The sequence below is a fragment of the Varroa destructor genome, unplaced genomic scaffold (assembly GCF_002443255.2).
Source record: "Varroa destructor unplaced genomic scaffold, Vdes_3.0 BEIS01000006.1, whole genome shotgun sequence".
NCBI classification, from domain to species: Eukaryota; Metazoa; Arthropoda; class Arachnida; order Mesostigmata; family Varroidae; genus Varroa; species Varroa destructor.
Window position 1 is genome coordinate 23283545 of NW_019211459.1, and position 26885 is coordinate 23310429.

Consider the following 26885-nt stretch of genomic DNA (forward strand, 5'->3'; position numbering starts at 1 on the left):
TTGCTAGTCTTTGTATGCGGGTTTCGCGAAATTTCCCACCCTAATTCGCGGCCCGTCGATGGTCTATCTATGCCGAATGGACAAAGTGGAGCTGCAGTAAACGCAGCGTTGTAGAGAGCGCTAGCCTCCGCTATTCGTGTGAATCCGACACGAATCGTGGAAACGATTCCCCGACCGGAGGTAGGGGAAATCTCAGAAGAAGGTGATGATGGCCACGGCCATGGTTGCCATTGGGCTGACTACCCTCACAAATCATCGTACAAATCAAATTGATACACTTAGTCGAGGCCCTTCGTGCAACTCGTTGTCACTGATTTTACCAGGGAAGGGAATACGGGGACCACGTGTCGCCATAAATTGGACGGTCGAACACTGGCGGAAATGCAAGGAACGAAAATTAGTGGGAGCTCAGAAATAGGAGAGGGAAGTGAAGAATGAAAGTGTCTCACTTAACATGATCTGAGGTTTCGTCATTAAGTTCGAGTGGATAGGATATGTACTTGTATGAAATTGTTAAAATCAGTTCCTATTAGATAGACATTAAACACTGGTCGAACTTGAGTTATCTGACGGGACAACATAATACGTGTAGTACATGAGACTGATAATGGCTGAATGATCGCTTTTATTTCAGATATTGCTCATCGCAAGTGGACAGTTACCATTATTAGTGTTAGGTGATCATGAATGTGAAGCTTTATCGTCCGAGTTTTTGGGCCAGTGGTGCGATCGTGGGCGTTAGAGAAATTCTATTATGGCGCGTACGTTTCTACGAATCATAGTCCAAAGTTAGTCAGCATATACAATCAAGAGAGGATCAATCAATAAATTATCCCAACGTGAATGCAATAACATAGTCGTCGTGTAACTGGTTACCACATCCCTGCCGGCCAGGCTTTAAAATACAGTAAAAAGTAACTTCAGGTCTGAATTGAATTGCTCATTTTGAGGGAGCTAAGTTATTTAAAGTAATCTTGGTAGAAACTAACGAATTTCGTTAAAAAAATATGCAACTGTTGTGTACAAGATAATGTATAAAATATGTATCATCACGTCATCAAATAATGACATAGAACGTTTACACACGCGTATATATATATATATATATATATTGGGATAGACCTATTTGTTTTATGGGCTGCCCACGTACAAAATCTTCACCCGTTCTGTTGGTGCGCTTAGCAGTACTAATTGCTTTATATTTTTTAGGCGTTTTCTTTTTAGGTGAATCACTGAGCGTACTTTTCTGCTATTTAAGAAGCGCAGTAAAAAAAACTTTATTTTGGTGGCAAATAATTAAGATGAATGGCACGTCTGCCTTTAAATATCTCAACAACCCTCGAATATTATGCCTTGCATGATGCCTTTCCTCGCTTATTTTGCCTTTACTCCACGCATGTTCCCTTATCATTTGAAATCTGTTTCAGCGGCGCCAACGTCTCAAGCAGACGATAAAACTACATGAGAATTCGTTGATAATGATGAAAATTATCTGTTGAATGCCCGCTCTTGACGGCTGAACGGACACGGCCCCAGCTGTAGGCGACACGAGATCGGCCGAGATCCTTTCAGACACCAAGAAAGGCCTCCCTAAGAATAGATGGGCTAAGAACATGACAAGAACGAGCCTTCGTTGCTAAGGCTTGCGTCGATGTTGGTGTCTTGATTGCTATTCTCGTTTTTTCGTTTCGACTTGACCGAATGTCTGCGAAAAATGATCTTCTTTTAAGTCAATCCAGACTCGTGTCCCGTTGAATCCTGCTGTTGTTGAACCATAGACCGTACCCGCTGCCATGCACTGTTATGAGCATTATGATTATTGCTATGGTGACACCAGAATGACTTTTTGGGTCGAATAACTCAACCAGTATCGTCGGTTAGCATCGTAGCCTCGCGCTTCGTTCATTTTTCTTACTGTGTTCTTTCACTTGTTCTTCGCTTCTTTTCTAATGCTTCTCATAGCGCTCTCTGTGAATCCGAGGACGTTTACGTTTTGAAGCAATGAGCGCCATGACAGTGGCGGCAGAAATTACGATGTTGAAAATTAATCCGGCCACGCCTCGCGTAGACAGCAATAGAGAAAAGGACGATTCTAAAAATGAAGGATTCCAGCGGCGAGCACGACTGGAACACGGTGGACTCAAGATAACTGCATTGGTCTCCCAATAGCGCCACTGAACGAACAAATCCTACCAAGAACAGAAGCTTCGGGGCAATATGAGAAAGGGCGGGTCTCTCTTGCTATTTCGTCGGGAACGTAAAGGCAACAAGGGGGCTCTCTCCAGCTGCACAAGGGGTAGATTAAGAGGGACTCGAAGGCAAGACTGCTTGAAGCTTCGTCTTTGCCTTTAAAAGAATCTCCATAGGTCTTATCCTTGGAGTCCACAAAATTGTGGAATTTGCGTCTGAATTGCTTCTGCAGCCACCTAACGAACGACAGGGGTCTCTCTCCCTGCGGTTTGTACCCGATACTTCCCGTAGCGGTGACCAATCCCTTGTGGAACTTTCAAGCTGGTGAGCATCTCTTCTCGCACGGCGGATTTTGTGACACGGTTGAGTCCAGCGGCCAAGCAGGGCTAACATCATTATCCAGACTCCTCGGTAGTTCTCTTACGTAGCGCACACTCACACACGCACGCACACATACATACTTCACGCGGACACACACACGCACAGTGTGCACGCCAAGATATACCATCTAGCATGTACCATTCCGCCCAGTTTTTCGGTCCGTATCTGCCGTCCACAATTGAAAGACGTCTTCGCTTTGCCCTCTACGAGGAGAACGTGTTCCAGCCGCCGCAGCTGTAGCCGTCAACCAGACTGTTGTCTGCTCCCGAATGACGAGCCGCCAAATGTTGTCTGAACAAACCGCGCTAAAATGAACATTATTTCCCAATGTCATTGAGTCAAGTTAATGGTTAGAGCACTTCAAATGCCAAACACCGAGATGATGACCGCAAGCAACCGAACCGGCAGAACGGTAGGTTAAAGCTAAAATGGACCTAAAATGGCCGTTTATATGACCCCGTCTGTTCGCCTTTGTTCACTACAATGACTAAAGAGAGCCTGGTACAGACTTGGCAGGCAAGGAAACATGAGGAGCCGACCAACAAACACTTCAAAATCGACCGTACGCCATTGTCACCGCTACCGAAAATTTCACCTCTGATGAGTATACGAGCACTCGATCACTGCCTCGGTGAGGACCACTAGTGCAGCTAAAGCCACACTAGGTTTCTGTATGACAATTCATACTTTTATATACCTATTATAAAGATTCCGAGTCGTAGTATATTACAGATTTTTTTAACCTTTTTTGTATGTTATATAAAAAGTATATTACGGGTTTGAATTAGATAGCTTGAAGACTTTGATTGCTTTATTTTGAAGCGACTATCATCCTTCTGAATATGATGCTCTATTCAGTCTGCCATTTAACCTTAAATCTTCGTTAACTAAAATGACATGTAACACTTGCGATAAAAGGAGCTATCTGCGCACTGCTTAACCCACGTCCCAACCTCTGCCGGCAAAAACCGTTGATCTACGCTTGTTCCGACACCTATTCGGCTACCTGAACCTGTCAGTCTTGTACCAAAATTCCTGTTCAACGGGTTGTCAAACAAGTGACCGAGGTGACGACAGGTAACTGTGCATGCTGTCCCAGTCAGGACGTTACCATACTTGCCTTGCATGCAGCAGGCCACGCCTAGGAAGCTGGACATGAGGTATGTCCGTTCATATAAGCAAGGAAGAAACGAAATAAGCCTCCCTTTCTGTACATCCTTCCCCAGCGACTTACACGCGACAAGCGACGGAGAGCCAGGAACCGCTGGCGTATGAGAGGAACAACTCGTAAACCTGACTGTGGTGGTTCCTGACGGCTCTGATGTGGGCTGCAACTAACCCATGGACATCCCCTCACCCCCTAATATTGTGGGCTTATAGGGCACAGTCCGTAATGAATTGAATGGTTGTGTGTGTATGTCTATATGTGTCGAGGCATGTGTGTATAAGCCATGCGAAGAGAACTAGATGCCATCGTAAATATTCCCCGTCTCTAGTAGCCCTCTCTCCGGCAAAACCTTCGCGTACTCGGAACCTTAGAACTGATTATCCCCCGGTGTCCGTACCCCAACGCCACTACCGCGAGCAGCAAAGAGGTCGCGCTGTTATACTTCGAAGCCTCGTCCTCCTTTGACTCCTCAGGTACACGAAATGAAGCTGACCGTGCACCACGGAGACGAGCCCTTCAGAGACGAACAAGCAGTCGACGTTCAACCAAATGGTGTGGCTCCTCCGAGGCAGCGATCGCTAGCTCCGCGTACTTTTATGTGTGTGGTGATGGCGGCGACGGCGGTGCCAGCGGCGACTTCAGCTTCGACCCTACCACTGCGTAACCGTATCTTGTATAATACATTGCGCTGGTGACCGCGTTTGCTTGGGGTTGTACTGTAGCCGCTGTAGCGTTTGCTAGTTGGCGCGCACCGCAGAGCACCAAGGGAACCCCCTACCCCTGAAGACGAGGCCGTAGTCTATTAATCATGGGAGGCAATTATATGCTGGCCACCGCTGCAACCATCACTAGGGAGCAGACCCGGGATCGTGAGGGTCGAGAACCGGTTACGAGGAGAACGGGCTAGCTGATAGCGATTGTAGTGGTAGTTTGTAGCTGTTATCCCGACCGGGCCAATAGGAAGAACTCCATCCATAGGCCATGGTGGCAAGAAACATAGCCTCCAGGAAACGCAGCAAAAGGAAAAATCCTAAGAATACTTAAGGTCCTGCCGCCAACGACAAGCACGTCAATGAGGAATAAGAGGCAAGCAACGGAGACACAGCGCAGCAAACGAAAATGTTGCATGCGAACGTGAGCCTGTCTTTCAGTGTGGTTGCATGTGTAAGTGGATGGGCCTGTGTGTTCTTGCATGTGCTGGTAACTGTCGCCGTTCTGGCGGTGCTCGTCGCGGTCGGGCTTCCTGGCCACGATCCTCATTTGCCTGGCTTAATCGCTGAGGCCAGCAGCGGTGGCAACAGTAGAATGGCCAGGATGAGCGCAGACCGCTGGCAACAAGCCGTACTGCCCATAGACACTTGAGCTTGATTACGGTTCGTGAGCACGGCCCCTTTCTTCGTTGGGTCTCTGTTGGCTGTGTAGCTGATATCGGTTCCGCTTATGAAGGCATTCCGAATAGAACACATTAGGATGTAAATGCGCTAACCATCGATGGCAGATTCGCTCTATGTGAACATTCGGCCGGATTAATCGTAGATGGCAGACAAAGCAAAATGGACCTACGAAGTTTTGACTAAAAAAAGATATTATTGTAGAAATACAAGTGATAAAACAGACGAATCATGTGGTCGCATGGTCATCGTCATTAGTAATATTTCAATACTACGTCTTCTTATAATTTTCTCTGCGCTATCTGGCGAGAAAATAGAAATGTTTCCAACTTTCTTTCCAAGTCTACTGGAAATGAGGCCATTGTCATGTTCTATAGAGGTCAAGATCATGTTCTACAAAAGGAATTTAAGGATCTTTAAGACTACCGAAGATAACAAGATACCAACAACTGCCGAAGCCTAAAAGAACCTTTAAAAATTTCTGTTACCGATCCTGAGAATGATAAAGATCTGTACTACTATTTCGTAGTATGTTCTAACTGTGTAAATAGCATAAACAATGAGATTAAAAAAACGACGATACTAAATTTCGATGCAAATGTAACTTCGGTACGTCGCTGAAGTATATGGGCAAACTAAAAAAAGCTGCCATACAGACTAACAGACAAAATCCTACATATTCATTAAGTGCCACTCCTCGATGTAACACTTATTTGTCAACACGCAGTACAAACAGTACTAAATTCCATTGTAGGATTTTTGTTCCGTTGGTCGAGTAGGGAACCAGCTTTATCTAAGAACCTTCAGGTTACGCTAGACAGCAGTATTACTGGCTGTGTGGTCAGCGCCGCGTGGATACCGATATTCACCTTATACTCGGTCGAGTTTTTATAATTCCCATTATATCTATGCACGCCGGGATAATAAGAAAATTATGTTTTTTCTTCCTCTTTCCAAGTCCAAAGCCTCCTGAATGGGTGTGGAGCAGGCGCCCGGAGCTTAAGTCAGCTCGAAAAGACTGTTATGCCAAGAAGCCAAAGCTGTGGTCATCTCTGCTACTTTCTCATGGGGAGTTCCATGTTGTCGCGCTTAGTTGCACGTTTTAGCCGAGAGACGCCTTATGCATATATGACAAGTCTAGTTCCGAGTTAAAGGGCGAGGTGGGCGGTTGAGGCAACTGGCAGGGCAAAGTCTCGCGATCCTGTCAACCAATCCAGGACGCAATACTTGTACGACAAGGACAATTTCCCTTCGTTGACTTCTGGGTTTGTGGTCTGTAGAAGTGCGGGGATGCTTGTACCTCTATATATAGTTGTTGGGTCACATTGCACTTCGAGCCGCGGCCAGGTTTAATCTGATTAGTATAATCAACTTGTGTAAAATGGATTTTCAATTTTTTACAATTCAGTAGATAAATCGTGTTCACAAGTATGAGTCCAATAACTTTGAAACTGCTAAAAGAAGGTGTCAGCTACGTACGGGACGGCTACTGAAAACGCAAAGCAATATCCTGAAATCATCACTAGTCTGTCTGTTATTACTTCGAGGTAGGAACGAATTGCCGAGATAAACAGATCCGACTCAAGGATAGTCTAAACAAATTGTTCGACTCCTTTTTTTCTCTTATGTACACAAAATATTAGTAGTATTTTTCTCCGAATTCTTAATTATTTCCATATCTCTATGAACGTTAGGTATATTTTTCGTGGTCCACTTTGTCAGTTATTTAAGACAGTGTCGCTGGTGGGAAGGATTTTATGTCATGCGCCCTTACTACTTGTGTCTACCTGTATGATAAGTGAATTCGCCCCGGAGTTACGTTTTGTTCATTAGACGCGTTCATCTACATGACTACCCCGTTTCCCGTTAACTAAAAACAAACAACGAGATATTAGTCACCCATTCACACCCCTTCCGGACCCACTTCTGTACACTCTGTCGTTCTATACATCTTGTTCTCCACGCGCTTCATATTCCTAACCTAAATCTAATTCACGAACAGGGGCCGACGATGCAGCGGGTCTCGACCGACCCACACACCAACCCAAATGGAGTCGCCGCATCTGTAGCTGTTGTCGAATGCCGAATAGATCTGTAACAGGAAGCTGGCTCTTCTCTTTGTCATCATGGATACTATTGTTTCTGTGCTTGGCATTAGCTCACGTATCATTTAACAGCCGAACCAGCAACGACCAGGATGAGTGAGCAGTCAAGCCGAAGGCGGTTGCGGTGGCAACGCCGTCTAGGAAAGACCTTTTTGCACGGATACCCTGGCTTGTGCAGTTCTCGTGGTTGAAGGGGCCGAACTACGCAAGCAGCAGCAGTAACGATAACAAAAACAGTCGTCAACAGCGGCGTAAACAACGACGACAACAGAATCGCTCGCGCAGGCATCTGAGTCGAATCAAACTCGCTGAATGATCACGGTCGCTGCAGTTCATATTGCACGGTAGGTGAACGGGTATCTCAGACGTGGCAATCCGCCCTTTGGCCACCCTTGGCTGACGAGGAAGTCGAAAATACATAGACGTAATATTTACAGACCCATCCTTATGCCTACGTAGTCCACTGCATTAGCTCACTTTGCTTTAGACTCTCGTTCAATTGTATGCTCCTCCACGCGCCACAGGGACGACGAACCCTCTACTAACTAGCTAAAACGAAATCAACGCGACAGGAAAAACATAATGATTGCCGTTGCAACGAGTGAATGGTAGAGCGACAATGCACGGGCTTGGGTTAAGCGTTAAAAGGTAAGACCCGTTTTCCGGTCGGAAAAGAAATGCTGGTACAAGATCATGAAACTCACCTATACTTGTAGCTAATAATATCACATGCACAGACACGTTATCAGAATCATACCGTTCAGCGTCGTTTTACGACATGGCTCGAAGCTACATCCACTCAGGTCTGCTGCAAGTCTGAGTATCTATCAAGGCCAGCCGAAGATCGTTCACAAAAATATATACGCAACAATACGAGCCTGCAATACGTTCAGGTCGAAACCACCACCAACATATTGTTATAGTGCTGTTACACAATCTGTTAATTTTTAATAATTATACAAAAGCTGGGTATGTTTAGGGAACGCTCGCAGGGTAACCGATAAATTAACTTTTACCTTTATTCACCCCGCTATCAGAGATTAAACTAAACCTTTCTATTACTATCAGGATTAAAACTTTGTCCTGTAGGCCTATTATGCCGATCATGCAAGGAGTCCACCGAACCCTCTACGACAATCCGTGGCTGTCGTCTCAGCCTTCTGGAGCAGAGCTTTCCACTGCAATATGGCTAGATTATTCGCTTGCACCGAGTCGACGCTATTCGTAACGAGGACTGCCGCCAGCGGCTTTTCTGCGGCAGCGGCCGCCATTGCTAATACGAGTGCGGCCACCGCTAGCTCCGTCTGTTATCTCGTCCCCCATTAACTATCAATGAATGTACAAATATAACCCTAACCGACATCTGTCCAACACTAGCATACGAATCAACGGGAACCCTCGCGACAGTGAACGGAGTAGGTAAAATCGGTGCAAGTAAGCAACCCGCTTGGCCATGGCAGTAGCAAGAAATGGGATGTCTTGTCTAGCCCTGGCTCTGATGTCTGGCATACTGTGACCATTATTACTGGCAGAGTTGGGGCGCCTCTAGTCGGCCTTTACTACTACTGCTGCTGTTACACGTGTTACTGTTGATGCACTGATAGATTCAGGCGGCTGGCGGTGGTGATATTATTATATACAGCACTCGTTGAGCAGTTTCGTTGGCGCGTGGTACTGATTTGCGCCTTGCTACGCTGAGTCGGTGTGGGCAAGATGAGGGTACGTTAGGGCAACTGGCACCAGTGTACGTTATGTGCGCTTTGGGAAGCAGCATTTCAGCCTCGAGATCATCACATTGTGGCGTGGCAATTCGGCCACTGAAAGTAATGTGATCTTGCGCTAAGTAAGACCTTTTCAGTTTGCTCTTTAATATCATTAGCAGAATACGCCATCCGTACGCTCTTCAGTCTTCATATTCTATCACTTGTGTATAATCGGATAGCGGATGCAATTTGACTTAATTTAATTATACCTAACCAACTAGAAATAACATTTTTACTAATTTGATCATCTTAATCGTCAAGTTCTTGCGGCAGCCTGACACTTCCAGTTATACGTGCACAACCACCTAACTTGAAGATGCCAAATTGCTATTATTTGTACTTACTCGCGTTTACGTGAATCGCTACGTTTTGTATTTGCTGCACTTGACCGCATGCGTGGCTGGCTAGACAGCGGTTAACTGAAAGTGTCGTGATGACGCCGCGTGCACGTATGCAAACACGCGGCAACTATATCGGGCGTACCCCGAGAGCCACTAACGGAGAACGATTCCTTTAAGAGGCTGTCCAGTATTGCTGTTGATTGTTGTGTTCTTACGCTGAGTATTAGAGTAGGAATAGTAGCTTTTTAGGAATAGCGAAAATAAAGAAGTATCAAGCTACAAATGAAGTTAATTGGAAAAAGAGGTGTAGAAACCATGTCTGAGTATGAAAGGGACGTCAAGGAAGGCCCATTTGTGCTTTTTAACTATGTTACATATATATATATATATATATAACTGAATAGGACCAAATTAAATCTGCACATCCAGGCTCTCACGACTACCTACCAATTACATAGATACATGCACAAAAACTCACCCATGCGACTCCTTTGTTAACATTATCGGCGTCATATGCATCCCCGAAACTTAACCGGTTGTCCTTAGGCGGTCGCGGCTTATTAGTAGGTTACAATTAAACAATTCAGCTATAGTACGAGTATTACGCGCTTCTACTACCTGCCTCCGCTACAATGGCTTTACGCGTAATCTACGATAGGGGCACTATTGTCTGCTGAACACTGCTGTCGTTCAGCACGAACTTTCACTAGTTCGGGCCCCCAAGCTGAGTCTTCTCACGTTTCGTGTCGTCGTGTCTCGGCCCTCGAATTAATTCCATTCATATGTACGCTTGCTTCTCGACCCCTTCGGTCTGAACATTTAATCCCCGACAATCAGCGTTTGCGGCGCCGTCCTCCACGGCTCGTTTCTACACTTCAGTTCAAACCGAAGAAGGGTCAGGTGAAAGTAGGAAAGCAGCAAAACTGTATACTGCAATAGATTATAATCTTGTTCTTTGCTAGCATACGACTGTTGCTGAAACACGCTACAATACGACACGTCGAAGTCTGTCGATGCACTGTGCAACCTTTCAAAGCAAACTAGCCTCAGCACCCTTTTTCTCTCGTTTTTTGCTCTCGGCCTTGTCTATCAGCCTGAACGACCTCTCGGCCGTCGGTGGCAGCCGACGCTTTAACATAGCATCAACGTCCTCAGAAATAAAGGAAAGCTGAGCGAACGAATCTGTTACTGCGGCTAGTGGTCCGCAGTAGCGGTTTACCGTTCCGCATCGTTGACCTCCACCCAGAATTTTAGCGTTCGCGGGCCATGTAGAGGTACCGACGAGGGAACGACTGCAGAAAAACTGGTCAGGGGTATCTGCATTAGCCGTCGCCCCCACCGTCTCTGTAGGCCATTCACTGAACACGACATAACTCGATTAGCAATTTTCATTGCAAGGGATAGCCATAAGCCACGAGCACCACCATCTCTCTACAGAGTCATGGCAGAAATAATACAACGACATTTCGGTGGCAACAGTGGTAACGCGCTGCTCCCGCCGGCGTTTGCCGCTCCCACCGTGTATTCGTTAGCTCACTCATTCTACTAATTCCTGACTCCTGAATCGACATTTTCTTCTTAGTCGACTACCCGTGCCTTGCTTGTAGATCACGTGTTAACGGGAACAAGAGCCAAATAGTCATATCAATGTGACACAATTTCAGTCGTGTTGTCGATAAAAACCCGATGAAGTGAATCGGCTGAAGTTCGTTCCTGGCCTTCGTTTACTTTGTTACCGTATGCGGATCAGCTGAAAATACAAAAGGAACCCAGAAGCTTTTTTAGTAATGCATATTACTGGCTCTTATTTGTTCACAGCAAACAGGTAGAGAAAAAAAAGTGGTTACTGAAGTAAAATTTTCAAATAATGAACGGTGTATTCCAGTTGTAGCCATTGAGGATAACACTTAAAAGTGAAGCCACAGACCATCGTTTGAGCTTTATCATCGCCACATCGTAACAAGTTAGCATTATGAACGTCCGAAAAACAATGCATGCCTAAATTTCAAAATGATTCTCGATTACAAAAGCTCAACGATAGCGCATCTATGCTGGTGCTCATTTCGCATCCGTTTGTCCTCGCCGATTACCTACTTACACCTACATATATATGTCTTCAATGCTTTTTACCTCTACACATCGCTGTCTGCCTCTTACTCTGTGTACATCTTATTCGGTTTCTACATTTAATTTTCAAGCTAGCAGCTCTCTTTATCTGACACTCCTCGCGTTTACTCGCTTTGATGAAATGGATTACCTCCTCCGTGGACGCCCAGCGCCAAGCTCTGGGTCGCTGACTCCCCTCGCCTGCACGATCGACTTCGCCACGCAAGCGCTGTTAGTGTTGTCACCTTGTTAAAATGATTGGCCCAACTCGAACAAGCTACACACATGCAGGCCCATACCGATGCACAGACACACACAGAGACCGCTCATAGTTTAGATGGGATGGTTAGTTGTGCTCTTTTTGCGCTGAGTGCCTGCTACTGGACTTCACTAGTAGCGTGCACTTGTATGAGTCGCGCCTCAGGAGGGCTTTTTCCCTTACTCTATTCCTCTACTATCCATCCTCCTCGAACTCCTAAACGAAAGTGGAGCAGAAAAAAGTCAAGAGAACAGGCCAGAATACCGGATGTTGTAGTGCGGCCCCCGTGAGCTCTATTGCACTATAGCACTAGCTTTCTCCTTTGGCTATCGTTCGTTCTTTGTCGCTTCAATTGGGCCATGAGTCTCTGTGGGCTGCAAAACAAAAAAAGAGCTACAAGCATATAAGTGGAGGGAGCCGCAGCGAAGGTGCGCGAATTGCGACTCTTTGTATCTCTCATTTTTTCGCCCTCTCTCTCTGTGCCGTCCTCGAAGTTCGCGGCGCTGTTGAGGATCGGCCTTCATTCATCGAGTCATTGATTTACTCGTTGTAACTGTCGTCATCGGCGTCGCCAGTTGCCTTCAACTTTTTCATGCTTGCCGTTGGTCATGGGAAGTGACTTGCACCTCGGCCAATAAGATAGTCAATGGCGGTCGGTCGCGTGCACCTCGAATCCCATCTTTGTTCTACTTCAGAGACTCAGTTGTCGCTCGCGGTTCTCTCGCCACACACAACACTATGCCACACTTTCTCGAGGCAACAGACTACGATTCCGTATTATCATCGCCGGTATGTATCATAATGGAGAAGACATAGAATCAGATCTCTACACAAAGCTCACAGCCAGACAAGGTCTAAGAGAAAAGTTTGGGTAAGGGCTCCAAGCTAGAAGTTGTTCGCCTGATTTCAACCGGACAGACAGGCGCGTGTGATGTAAGCATTAACGAAGTGGTACATCAATCTGAGGGCTGGATGCATGTATATCGAATATAAGTGTGTATGTCTATATATCTTGACGATGTTTGTGGCCAGGAAAGCGTGTCATCTTTTTGTCTGAGCGAAATACCTCGAAATAGCAAAAATAACCAGCGGGTGAAGCGAAAACGAAGATAGAACGAAGCGCAGCGTCTGCTGCGTCTGTTAGTGCTACTTCCGTTAACTGTGATATACTTTTTTAAATTTCTCTTCCTTTATGACGAATCTAGCAAGGACCAGCACAATACAGCGTACGCACAACCATCTACGTACATGGCACAGGGTAACACGAGAGCGTCAAATTTAGACGACTCACGACAAATGCCAGAAATAACTACGACCGGAACATGTTTTAGACGATGAGATGATGACCGACCCCCTTATCGTCAATGAGCAGACAGAGAAATCTCAAGTGAATGAGTGACTGAACGGCCCGCCCAAGTAGGCTTTCATGGCAGCTCTACCAACAGCTGCGTGATTCAATTTGTGCCGCGACTTCTAGTGGCTTCAGCGAATGCAAACCAGCGAGAAGTTCCCTGGGGTAGCGTTGGATCGTGCTGTGACAAAACTTCTCTTTAGAGAACAATCGTTGTGGTGATGGCGCTCCGACTAATACTCGCAGTTGTGCTTGTCAATGCCGGGATCGAGTGAAGAAGCCATACAACTCGCTATCGACTGTGGCGTCATATACAGGGGCTGCCTCCTGTCTAGAAGTAAGGGTAACTATCACTATGTAGGGTAGGGAGGCGGAACGGCGGTGCCTCGTGCCATAGGCCTCGATAAGGCGAGGCCAGCAGCCGACTCAGGCGGCAAGCGACAGGCAAACTGCGCTTGCGAGCAGTGCCAATCGAGACAACAGGCCGTGCGACCAGGTTAGATAGATGTACTGTTTTCGTCCTCGCCATACGAGCCGCCCACGATGCGTGGTCAGATGTTCCCAGCTCTTATGTGCCATTATATGTTAACTAACCATTAAGCTTTATTAAGAAATATGAGAGAATGAGCGCGCAATTATAACTGTATGCATTACATATGCGTGGCTTAGAAAAATCAAAGGTATTGAGAGGGAGGTAGATGCAAAAACTGGTCATATTATTGCTGAACCTTAACTCTAGAGCGAATCAAGTGTGTAGATGTATTGATACATACAGATATATGTACGTGAACGTCCTTACCGTATTGAATGTAGCCGCAACGGTTTTTTGTACTTTCCTATTTGTAATATTCATTTGAAAGTGCCAGGGAAGCATTGGGTCTTTTGTGAATAATTGGGACAATTACTTCTTTTGTTATAATATATATAATAACCTCATTGTTTCTATAGGATCGGATGACTAAAACTGCTAGGTCCTAGTACTTGTCGCAAATATGTTTAGTACTCGAAATCAGTAGACACAAATCATACATGATGTAGCGAGGCAAGATCTGCTTTAAAAAGAGGTTAGGTGCATCACCTGCGGTGCATCTTGCTCGAAGGAACATTCGAATTCTCTGCAGATGCTATTACCGATGTTGAACGCACTAATCCGAAAAATACTGTATATAGCTAGATAGGTATAGAATATAGGTAGATGGCTCTGGAATAATATTTTAATGGCTTAAATATTATCTGTCATATGGGAAATTACGTGGGGAATCGAGTTATTGGAAGTTGCAAGGAACGATACGCATCTTGCACTCAAAGGGAGGTGTGTATCAAAAGAATTTTTTTAGGAGATTTCATGAACCGTCTTTATTCTGGATCCGCCTTGCCTAAATGGTTGATTACAATCACGCTGAGTATCACCAAAGGCCACATTTGCAGGTGGGTATCTTTATATGATGTTACTGGGTTCAACCTACCCTAAAATCGTGATAATTTTCTGATTTATTACGAATGAGGATAAACCCCATGACGACTTCATTGGTTGCTAATATACAGTACAAATGTGCTGGCTTGTGTTACACTTCCTTTCCCTTGCATATTATTGAGCTGTTTCGGACACAGTGAAGGTATTAAGATTTCATCGTTACCATCAGTGGCTTCAACATCAATATCATTAGCTATAAACCAGCTTGTTGTCAATTTTTATTATTTTCAATCAGTTTTAGTATTTTAGTACAAACTACTTGAATGCACTGTATCTTATTATAATTTACTAAGTTCACAGTTTCCTGAATGAAGTACAACAGTGTATCAGACAGTTGGGAGCGGCCTTTGCCCCACCCGCGACTTCATGGGCTTGTGGATGTCTATGCATGAGGATATCGTCATGTACAAATATATTTGGAAGTCTATATTCTGCCTCTAAATTTCTCTATGAATTTGCGTAGGAGGATGCAGCGATAATAGTTAAACTGAGTATGTATTACGCCAGTCCTCGGTTTGGTCGGTCTTGCGTCCCTCCATTTGCCAGTTGTGGTCTGCTAGTTCTGAAACGGCGACCTAAGTGTTCCCTGTTTGCGGTGCGTGCCGCCTTTCAACGTTCTCTTTCAAAACGACTTCCGTTTGCACGGGCCAAAACAACATGTAACCGAATTGGTTGACTTACGAGAGTATGATCTGAACGGCGTTTCCGTTTATCAAATTGACTGGGCCACACTAACATATATCTGTGCGAGATGCATGTAAATACTGCTAGAAACTCATCTCCAGGGGCTCGTGAATCTCGGCTGAATGACGTTTTTTGTGGGCTTAACTGAACGGACGAAGATAGAATGGAGCTCCATGTTCCTCTGCAGCGATCAGCTGCGACAAGTATTATTGCAAGGTAAAAATAGGTGCAAATAGATATTACCGCAGAGATTTGCACGGGCCAATAAACGAGAATTTGTGGATGAGGCGCTTGAAGACGGTTTGATAAATTGATGATAGTTGGGGAAGTTATATGCCCAAAAATGTAAACTGGAAATTGTTTATTTATTTATTTATATAAAACTTGTAGTCACAATTCGATTTGCCGCGGGCAGATCAATCCATGACAAATGGCGGTCAAAAAACACTTCAAGCTGTGTTGTAATGGGAGTTAACGTAAAAAAAAGTTGAAGCCATGAAAATTAAACATATAAGCGCCTAACCATTTTTTTACCTATCATGTTTGATCTTCAATATACAGCATCTCGAACTAATGGTTTACATTGTGATCTAGGAGAAAGAAGAGGTTTACAATATGCCCGTACATGCCTTAGCTGCATCGAACTCTAGACAACAACTCTAGAACTCTAGATTGAACTAGGAATGTATTAAAATGAAATTGCCATCGGGGAGAATACTAAGAAAATTGTGTTTGTCTATTCAGGACATTTCTACCGCAATAGACATACACGTTTATACAGGTTTAAGGCTTTTTGAAGGGTAATGTCTTGTCAATCACGAGATAGTAGAATTTATTAGATAAATCCAATGCTGCGAAATCTGCTTCTAAATGTATAACTTCTGCAACATACTCAGTCTTCAGCCATCATAGAATCGAAAACAATTTAGCGGATTTGCCAGGATATACAACATCGTTTGTCATCACCTTGATATGGTCGGCGCCTTCATTCTGCCTGCCTTTAAATCCTACCTTTCAAGTTGCTGGTTGTCTCGTGAACAGGAAAAAGAAATCTGGATTGTCGGGGACAACAGTGAGAAATATATATAATGATCCCGAAACGAACAGGTCGAATCGAGGACGCCAACGGCGATAATCGCAGTCGTATTAAAGCACACACCCTCGCGCGCTGGCCTGCAGATTGGTCAGTTGGTGATAAGGCTCGTCGTCTATAAGAAAGACTGGGACTTGAGTCATTGGCATACATAGGCTTCTAGAGATGCTCGAGGAGCTTAAGTAAAGGTGGGGCGGCCCCTTTTTCTTCCAGCTGGGTTGCCTCTTCGTCCTGAACAGAGAGAAACAGCAGCTACCCAGAGCTCAGGAGTATGAAAGTAAAAGCAAACGCAGCAGTAAACGAGGAGGCGGCAAGCTTCCGAGCCTCCCTAGCCCTGGTCAGTGCCATTATATAGATGTGTAAGGTGAACGAGATTATCTTAATGTTCAGATTATGTCTGCTACAAGTCGTCTCGGAGGTAGCCGCGAAAGGGAGACGAATGGATAGCGCCGCGTCTGGCCATGTACAGCCGAACCGTCTCTGGTCCGGCGGGCTTGCTGGCGATGCTTCGGAATCTCCTTTATGACCGCCACCAATGTCGATGCCGCCGCCGTTGCGCCTGCTGCTGGCCACGATGCCACAATAAGCAACCAACCCAAATCCAATGGAACTATAGTGGATATAGCACCGGAGGCCGCTTGGGCTTCGCCTAGCCCCAATCCTATTGAGGTGCGTTCACCTTATCGACACCAACGCAACCGGTATCACCTATTCCTTGTTCCCCTCGACTGCTGGATGTCCTGATCAGGGTAGTATCCACGGGAGGTACTAGCCGTCAGAGCAGAGGCATTGGCACCACGATACCCTTGTCAATATGGACACCAAATTGCCCCCTCCCCTCCACCTACTTCCACATGTAACCTACATCCTAGTTGAGTAACCTTCGCAACTCTGTTGTGCATGCCTAACTTATCCACCTTAGAGGAAACGAAATCGTTACCCGCCTCAACTAACTCGCTAGGAAAGGGCCTAGTACTGTTAGCCTAAGTGATCAACATCCTTAACTACTTACATGCATGTAGTTGGCGTTTCGGTGACGACTGCGATGTCGGCTTTTTGTCTACATGCCGGCATAGACTCTGTCTGACTTCAACTGATTTTCGGTGTGACCTGACAACAAAATCGATGTTATCTACCGTGTCGTTAGTGGCTTACTTATCGATCGTTGGCTAAGGGTGCGCCGTTCCCCAAAGAACTGCGAGGGTGCTTTTTAGGTAAACGACCGAGAGAATATAAAAAGGTGGATCGTCAGAATGAGACGTCAAACGATTTAATCACTCCTGCTTCGATTTTAGTTATAAAATTGACATGGCATACACCATTACTGAGATTGACGTAATTTCACCTAGTAGGATCTACTATTATTTAGTGGGACATGGAACCATGCCTTTCTTCGTATACACAACGTTGAAAAATGTGTATGGACTTAAATCCACTATTTAATGTGATGCACTATCTTGTCTCGTTTTATAGCTGCGCTAAGCCTCGTCGTAGGTTTGGGCCTGAGAGGCCAAGGTTTATCTCGTCCTGATTGGTAGAGGTATTTAATAGAGACGATACAGGCTTTCGTTGCTATGTTATCATTGCTGTTGTAGTTGCCCACTTGTGTTCCCGTACTATGAAACTCCACGACATCTGCTGTCTACTGGTTGGGTCGTGTCGGTCTTTTCGACTCAGGACTACCCAGCCGTCGCCTTACAAAAATGACTGATCTCTTCTATCCGGATCATCACAATCTGTACTGACGCTGCTTATCTCTGCCTGCTCTGAGAAGTTGTACGCAAGTAGCTTAGAAGTATGCGTCGATCTAGGGGCGACAAAAACAAAGTATAATTATTGAAGTAAACAAAATCGCTCCTTCGAAAATATTAAAACAAAGCCCCTAAAAAGACTCCACGCCGTGCTATCTACTTGAAAGTTTTTCCCATATCACTCGTTTTATTGGGATCCTAGGCTGCTTGTTCCATAACAGGCCTCGCCCTTCAAAAAGCGCCTTAGTTGCCTAGCCTGGGGAAAAATAGCGTTTTTTAACGTTGACCAATCAATATGTTAAGAAAGTAAGCAGTGATGGGCACGCTATTAGATATCGTTGGAGATAATTTGCGGCCGTTCTGTGTACTTGAATCTACAAAGGACAAATGGATGTACAAGATAATAAACTTGTTCTACTTTTTCCGATAGTGCAATTAATGTTTGCTGACAGCAAAAAATGATTTTCGAGCTTTCTTACAAGTAACGAGATAGGTGGAAACTGTATTTCAATTGAGACTATACCCAGAAAGCCGACCAATACATAAGCAGGAATAACAAGATACAGCGAAACGTTATATTGGCCGGCGTGTCATAATGGCCCAAATAGGCTTGCTTGAGCTCAGTCGAGCATTCTAGACTCTACCTAAAACAGGCCCGAACGTCCTCAAAGGTACAGATAGGCTCCTTGTCGCAATGTAGTTAGGCGACGACTTGCCGCAGTACTGTAATAGCAGTTCGGGTCGCGGTAACCATGGGCGGTATAAAACGAGTAGTAACGCATCTTGATCACGTCTCTAACCTGATACTCACCGAGGTAGCGAAACACTGTTAGTGGTAGACGTATACTGGGTATACTCAGCAAATGTGATTTCTGCGAGTGCTTCTTCATCCTCTTCTTACCTATCACAGATGTGACTATTAGGCAGAATGATCGTTGAGAGTGGCTTAGAACTAAGAAGAAAGCTGCTTAATTTCGCTCTGTCTACTGTTTCATGTCTTCCATTGATGTCAAGCTGACAGCAGGGCCATCCATATATTGCTCAACGCAGACGACGGAAGTGTGCCAATCGCTAGCGAGCATTCAACACGCCAAGTTGACGTGTTAGAATATTGATTACGCTAAATTTAGTCTTGGCGTGTATTTTTATCTTGTCAATTGGTGCGAACATAACATTTGCTTTGACCTATTAATTAGTAAACGTATATGGCGCATTCGCCCTCGATTAGGTGCGGACGACTGTTGTTACGTGCTTTTATACGAAAATTTTGTCTGACAGCGCTCATCCTAACACGTAAAGTATAAACACAGTTTCCTGAAAGGTCTGGAGATGAACTCCAGGATAATTTTTCTCATTGTAGGATTAGATAGAGACGATGCAGTACTCGTTTTGATATTCTCTCTAGATATTTACTCTGCACAGACTCGTTCTTTCAAGGGCTTGAATTGTCGTAAGCACTGAATTTGCTGGTAAAATGTCCCACACATGTTGTGAATGGCCTAGGCATAAACGTGTCAAAGGCGTGACATCGTCGGAGTTATACATTGCAACACGTCTGGCTGGGTAAAGCTCCAGCTTTTTATGTTGACGCAGACATTCGACAGGGTTTGAAATTTGATCTGAATGCCAACTCAGACGGAATGACATATCTTCGCCTTCGAGCGTCGTCTCAGATCTAAGCCTTCACTTGACTGACGGAACAGTCTGTAAGCAGCAATATGGGCTGCTGGGTTACTATATGTAACAGACTGTATCTTCGTGACCCTATTAATCTCAGTGAGCATTATTTAGTCTGATAGTTTATGATAGCTTTGAAAAAATATGTAAATGAAAATGTTTTTGAACAAATACAAATACGATTCATTACAAATATGCAAATACACACACCTTTTTGACGGACGCTTGAGCTACGAAGCAACACGTATGTATCTAACATTTGTACAATTGTTTACTCATTCCGACTTATCACGAGAATAGCTTTCATATTCCATCCTACCATATCATTCGACGTAAATTCAAGCCGCATGAAACTTCACCATTTGAATAGGTATTAGGTATGAATCGGTACGGTTCTGTATGTCAACAAGCTTTAAACATACAACGAACTCTTTCCACTGCCGTAATGGAAAAAGAGCCCATCCTGTGTGAGCGGTTGGGTGCCTAAGCGCACCAGTGACGCTAGGTGGCATTTGACGAACTGGCAATGTCACGACGAACGGCTGTCAGATTGAACGGTCGACGAATCAGCCTGCATCGTCGTTACGGGTTGGTTCCCTTCTGTCATTCGAAGGGGAGGAGAAGGTGGGGGGGCGTCAGTTAGGGAAAAAGCAGGGCAAATGACATCGAGCATAACTGGGGGGTTTGCTTGGGGGTGTGCCATAGCTACGGATAATTCCCCCGGGAATTGGCATTGCCGTGAGGGTAACATCAGCCTCCCCTCGCTGCGTTAGCCTTACGTCGGTGTGAGCTTGTCTCTTTACTTGCTTCTCGTCTGCTTGCCTCTTAGGACGACGGCCGTCGCCGAAGAAGAAGCCAAGAAAGACACGCGGCGAGATGTCACCTCTAGCCTCTGCCAGGCAAGCGGGGCAAACGGAGGGGCAAGCAGGCACTTTCTCGTCAATGTGTAGCGCAGCGACGCACCTCACACTCCTGTCGGTCTTCTGGCATCAGCTGCAGTACGTCCTTTCTACCACTGTGCTCGCCGGCACCAATTGGCCAGGCTTCCATTGGATGCCGTGGGCATCGGTGGTGGTTGTACCACTTGTCTACTCGATGTCATGTCGACGGGCAAGCAAGCAGACCGGCCGATATGCATACATCTCGGTACGCATATTCGAGGATCCCTATTTGCCCCTGCCTCTGACCCTTTATGAGCTGTTCGTCGCACGTTGTGTGGGAGGCTGTTCCCCTTTTTCTCTCTCAGCGTCTTTCTCAACCACGACTCTCATCGTATCTTCCTATTGTAGGCCCGGCTCGATGCGATTCTTTTTTATCGCATTTGTGCGGCGTATACATGGAGAGTGTACATACGCATATACTTGGCAGTGCCGTAGCCGACGCAGACAAATGCAAGGATCCAATGGCAGCTTCATAGCCCCGACGACTCACCGCAGCCTATTCGTATGTGTCTTCTATCGTCCATTGCTCGATATGTTTTTCTGCAGCTAGCCCTCCAGCCCTCCCCCTTTCTTCATCCGCATATCCCCCTGACTGTGTACTCCTGAGGGTTGTGGCCCAAAAGGAAAGTAAACTACTCGTTTATTGTTGGTCTTCTCAATGTCTCCAGTGTCTGTCGGTTCCGAAAGTCATTGTGGTAGCAGTGCTTCTCCTAGTACTTTAACAGCCGCATACATGCTATGCACTTCTTATTGGCAGACTTTTTCGCTCTCGCTCACTCTATTTCTCTTTCATTCAACAAGACAAAAGTTCGCTTGGTCAGTCCACCTTTGATTTTCAGTGCTCGTCTCCTGCCTCATAAGCCACCGTGATGAAGCAAGAAAGAATATCTTACAATTGATGAGAGTAGGCCATATACTATGATGGCCGGGTTATTGACAGTCTGCTGTTAGCTAGTGTTGCTACCGGCCGTCAGATCGTCGTCTCGTCGAAGACCGATACCCAAAAAAAATCCTTATCATTACTCTGGTTGGTGTCACCATGCGCGTAGTCCGCCAGTGACAACTGTTCATCATATACATTAGCGCTGTCACGTAAATTAAATGAAAAGCCACTCGGGAGCAAGTTGTTGAGCACTCCTGCGAACCCTAGCGAAGATGTGCTGTTGCATTTGAGTGCCATGGCAGTGCTAGACGAAAAACATACTTGTAGGAAATTCAAAACAAACGATTTTGCTGTAGGTACAGCTGTCCATAATTTGTTTGGTAGTCTTAATAGCTTCGTTTCACAGGCGGCAGCATTTACATAGATGCTTCCTTCGTTAGTTAATAATCGTTCATGAAGCTAGACCTCTTTCTATTAACACGACGCCGATCAATGAAATACAGCGCAAAGTTCCTATTCAATATCTTGCGCGATTAATGTTAATCGTTATAATGAATTGTGGCATCAAGAACAATTTTTTTGGGAACTAAAAGGAAATTGAATGTCATCGTACAGTGTCTTAGTAGTCTCACATGAGCCACGATGTCTGAGAGGTCCTGCGGTAAGTAGCTGCTTGAGGACGATGGCTGTCGGTGTTATTTGTAAATGATTCGTTGTCCAATATTATAATACTTACAAAATAGAGCCTATAACCATTTTGCGGTTTGTCAGAAACCGCATCGTATCCGCCTGTCTTCCAGCTAGTAATGTTCGATTGGACGCCCTTGGATCGAAGAAGACCGAAACCACCACGCACCATTCGAGATCAGTATCCAGCATCGTCCGGGACGTATTCTATCATCCTGGATCCCGTACCAGGGATCCCTTTGCTGGCTAATTCGTACGTCCCCATGACCCATCAAGATATTTAACTTTGTTGTCTGCGCTTACCGAGCTACCGTACCATTTTCCCCTAGTGCATACCCCCAACCGTGACAAGTGCCATTGGCTAACCGCTGTCGTTTTGCCCAAGACGTCCGCCGGTTAGCTTTTTACGTTTAGCTATGTTCCTTTCGTCTTGTGGCGCCGCGTCTTGTTGTCCGGCGTTTACATCTCTTGTTACTTCACTGACCGCCGGGGTTTGATCTTCGCCACTCGCCGTCGCCTTTTCCTTGGCAAAGCATACTGTTTCTGCTAACAATGCTCGTATCGCTGCTGATGGTCGTACTGCTGCTTTCTGCAGCAGAGGATGGTGATCCATCTGCGACTACTATGGATGTCTGTGACCATCGGTACCGAAGAGCACGTTTCTCCGCGCCTCGCTCCTAAACACGATTAGGATCGCAGCCGGCAAGTCTAAGTCCCTCTTAGTGGCGTTGGGAAACAGCACAGCAGCCAGGCAGTTCCCTAGCCCTGGCCTTCGATTTCCAAGAGTCTCGGCTGGTACTGTAGCTCCTGCTACTGGCATGGTGGCAATGGCCGACCAGACGCGAAGCAATGGAAACGCTGGCGGTCGCAGTGACGACGACTTGGGAGCATTCGAAAGGGCTAAAAGTTTCTTGTTGTCGCATAAACCGAACCGATTGCCTGTTCCTTGTCGTCTTCCCAAGGCCCTCCGGCACAGGCGTTTCCCCCTTTCCTTGTGCCCCACACCCCTAACACTGCAAACCCTTCCCAACTCTACCTCTGGCGATTCTGTGCCATCGGCCGCAGACCAAGTAGCGTGTACAAATCCTTTTTCTAATTTTCATCACCTTGCCAGCATGGTCAACACTTTGTAGAGGGTTGCACGACTTCTTGCAAGCTGCAACGTTATTGTTATATGCAATACTCGAATCGAAAATGCAATTGTAATTATGTATCCCGAATAGGTAGCAAGAATTTAATGTAGCGTTTATGTTATGTCTAAGATTTTGGCATTTACGTTCAGACACTTCGACACGCTCAAATAAGGTTGCCTGAGCCGCCTATGGGTATGAGTCGGCTACCCACATGTATTTAGACAGCTAAATAAGGTAACACTTTCTTTAATTTACTTTTCACTGGTCCTTATTTTTTTTTACAAACTATCTAGCTACAGGCGCCATACTGTCATCGTTTCTATACTCATATGTGTTATCCTTTGCTTTTGCTTTCAAATCAAGTTATGACCATGTACAAATATGCAATGACAGCTATTGCGTATCTGTCAGAAGATGACTATTTTGCCTTCATTTCGCCGCAGCCTCCCCAAACGCCCGAAGGGATTAGTTAACTCAGTAGCAACTCAGGAACATGCCTTGGCACTTGGCACTCAGCCCTATTGGCTGTATTCGTCTCATTTTGGTCTCTACTGCCCCCTGTTATAACCAGCGCCCCCTTTAACATTCGCTTCCTCGTGTTGCGTTGGCGGTTGTTCGTTATACGCTCTTACACTTGCCGCCGCTGCCACCGGTTCCCGGTGTCGAACGACGGTCGCTCTTCGCTCCTTACGCCAAACCTCCGTTTCGGAGGCATGTTCGCTGACCAACAGATCGTGTGGCCTGTTTTGCTTCCTTCTGAGTTCTATTGCGGCTGCTCCGGTCGCTGTCTCAGCGGCTGCCTTTTGGTGGCAGAGATCTTTTTGACATGACGGGCGCGACAAGCGCCATTTAACATCCACATGGTAGCAGCGTCCATAGGAAACGTAGCGGCTGCGCAACGCCGGCGGAGGTATCGGTGGAAAGGGACAACAATAAGTGTGGCTCCGCCATTCCTAGGTCGGTGACACCGCCATAGACAGTGCAAGCATTACTAAGGGAGAAATTACCCTTGGAAAGTCGATGTAAGCGATGGAGATCGCCAGCGCGCAAGCGTAAACGTAACAATTAGCCACTAACTATTCATAATCGAGAAGTAAGCAACTTCAGCTTTTTCTTCAACTTTAGGCGAGCGGGATGTTACAAACCCTTCAATGGTTTCATCTACAATTTTGCTAACTATTCTTATCCAATGTTTTTATGACATTTGGGTTATAACCCGTTGCCGATATAATTATTTACCATTCAAACCGATTTGCTCCTTCGTCCTGCTTACCTTTCCGATATGCCTCATGAAAACGTAACCTGTAGTTCCATTACGCGGTGACTCAATCTAACCTGAAAGTCTCTGTAGAACTGGCGATTGGATACCGAATACGCCGGCAGTTACAGTGAGGTTAATAGATACCAGCGCGGGTGCAAGGATCCAAGGTTTCTTGACCTCTCAGAGGCAATTCGGGGGCACCAGGATGAAACCTAAGGAAAGCAGACAAACTTGAGTAACGACAGAAAGTTGCTACAAAGAAGGACATTCGCAAACGAAACATGCAGGGCACACTGACGGGGGCCTCAAGCAAGCAGCATCGACGGATTGTCCCTGCTCTGCTGACAGCCGAGCCAGACAAGACACGCGAACGAGCTAAGACGACGACGGCGCTCCAAAGGCACAGCGGTGGCGCACGGTAGCCACAGCAGAAAGACAACAGGCGCACGCGTTGCGTAGGGTGACGGGATAGCCCGCCGCGCCTTGCAGGATTAGTATGCAAAGTAGTGGAAAAAATAACATAGCTCAGGAGCGAACCGTATTCTCTTGGTGCGTTGTTTCGCTTGCTGATGCCCCCTTTTTTCTATGTGCCTTGATGATGCTGCATGTAGCGTAGCGAGACGCTTTCGCACGAAGACGCTCAGAACGTTCTGATACCAAAGGGATCGAGGCGCGGGCAAAAGGAAAGAGTGACAAACTAAGAAGCAGACAACAGGGTAGCAAACGACGTTCATTTCGTGTCACGGACTAAAGCAAAAGAAAGGCAAACGAAGGATCAGAGGAAGTGAGAAACGTATGAGAGAAGGGAGACAACGAGAGTGGTGGCGACTGCATCCTGCTAAACAGCACTAGCAATAGCAGGATAACAGTCAATGCGATGAAAGCCGAAAAAGAAAAAGTCTCAGTGGACAGCCGCAGTGCTAAGACAGGGCTGATCGGGCTGGCAGCAGAGAATTCAAAAGTTTCAATGCGAAGTACTACTTTCATCAGGCTTTCGCTATTAGGGTTTTCAACAGTCTCTAGCCCGGTTATATGCTACGGTGTTCGTTAATGTATTAGGGGACTGCGTTGGAGACCCTTGGAGTAGAGGGCATTGAAAAGAGGACTAACATTGGGAACAACCCCATCAACACTACGCACCGCAGGAGAAATAGGTAATTAGTACCTGGCGCTATAGAAATTTGGAAATGCTGAGATGGCGTGATATGATAATGCGCAACAGGCGATGAATAACTACGTTAATCTTTTGCATAAGAAACGTTATCTACTGACGGGGAAAATACTCGCTCTTTGGTTACATTTATACTAATTCTTTCGAAGCAATCAGGGTTTGTTAATCTACTATTCGTGATCAACGTCTTCCCTGCTCTATTCCATGGCTGACCCTCAAAGCGATAAATGCCAGCATAGATGGCGCTTTTCTTCTAGTTACGACGTGTTGATGTTATTGGGATCGCAGCAAAGAACAACTAGCAAATTATAACGAGAAGCATAGACGCCAATGACGATAGGGGGTGTCAGAGCATGAAGCTAAGTAGAACCGTTGAAGAAGAAGTCAAGCAGGAGTAAAACAGTGCGTGGTGACAGAGCCTGCTGCTCCAGTTTGCTTTGCATCGAGAGGGAGACGATAGGGTATCAGGGAAAAGAAAACTAGTGAAAGACAAAGAAGAGAGGAACCAGACAGGGAAAGCAGCATACTGAGGGGCATTTGAACAGAGTATCGGAACCGACACATCAATCGGCTATGCGATAGGAAAACGAACGAAGACAAAGTGCGGGGAGGACGCGCCGGTAACGATTCCACTATGTGCGGTACTAAAGGAGAAATTTGCCTCCAGCGGCAATATGGACTCTGGCGTGAAACCTAGCAGCGACTGACTGCTTGAACGCGCGGGACCATACGATCTAGCAGGCCGATCGGGTAAGTTTCTCTGTCTGTCACGTGGAAGATTCTCGCATTGGTCTTTGGGTGTGAGGGGATAGCAGGAGCCAGCTTCTGGTACAGCCTGCAAATGGGGGCTAAACAGAGAGAGAGAGAAACTACGGAAAGCGAATGGATGAGTTCGCCCAGGACTAAAAGTCAGCTAGGACGAACGGCCAATGCCTCCGCTCACTGATTCGTGAGGAAAAGACGACGATGAAGAAGCTAACCAAGGGAAATAAAAGAAGAGAGTCAAAGAAATCGAGGAGCAGACCTTGAAGAGTGGTAAGAAACGCAGCGGTAGCGGTATTGGTGGTAGCAGCCG

At 45.9% G+C, this 26885-nt stretch overlaps 1 protein-coding gene across 2 annotated transcripts in view; it reads left to right on the plus strand.

Annotated features, from left to right (window-relative positions):
* zfh1 (Zn finger homeodomain 1) overlaps positions 1–26885 on the plus strand; it is a 480048-nt gene that overhangs the window by 186876 nt on the left and 266287 nt on the right. Inside the window, exon 3 of one of the 2 annotated variants that reach the window (XM_086993268.1) lies at positions 7133–7579. The exons of the other annotated variant lie outside the window; for it this stretch is intronic. Within the exon in view, the coding sequence (XP_086849394.1) occupies positions 7548–7579 (32 nt within the window). The 5' untranslated portion in view covers positions 7133–7547. The remainder of the gene's footprint in view (positions 1–7132; positions 7580–26885) is intronic. 2 annotated transcript variants of the gene reach the window in all.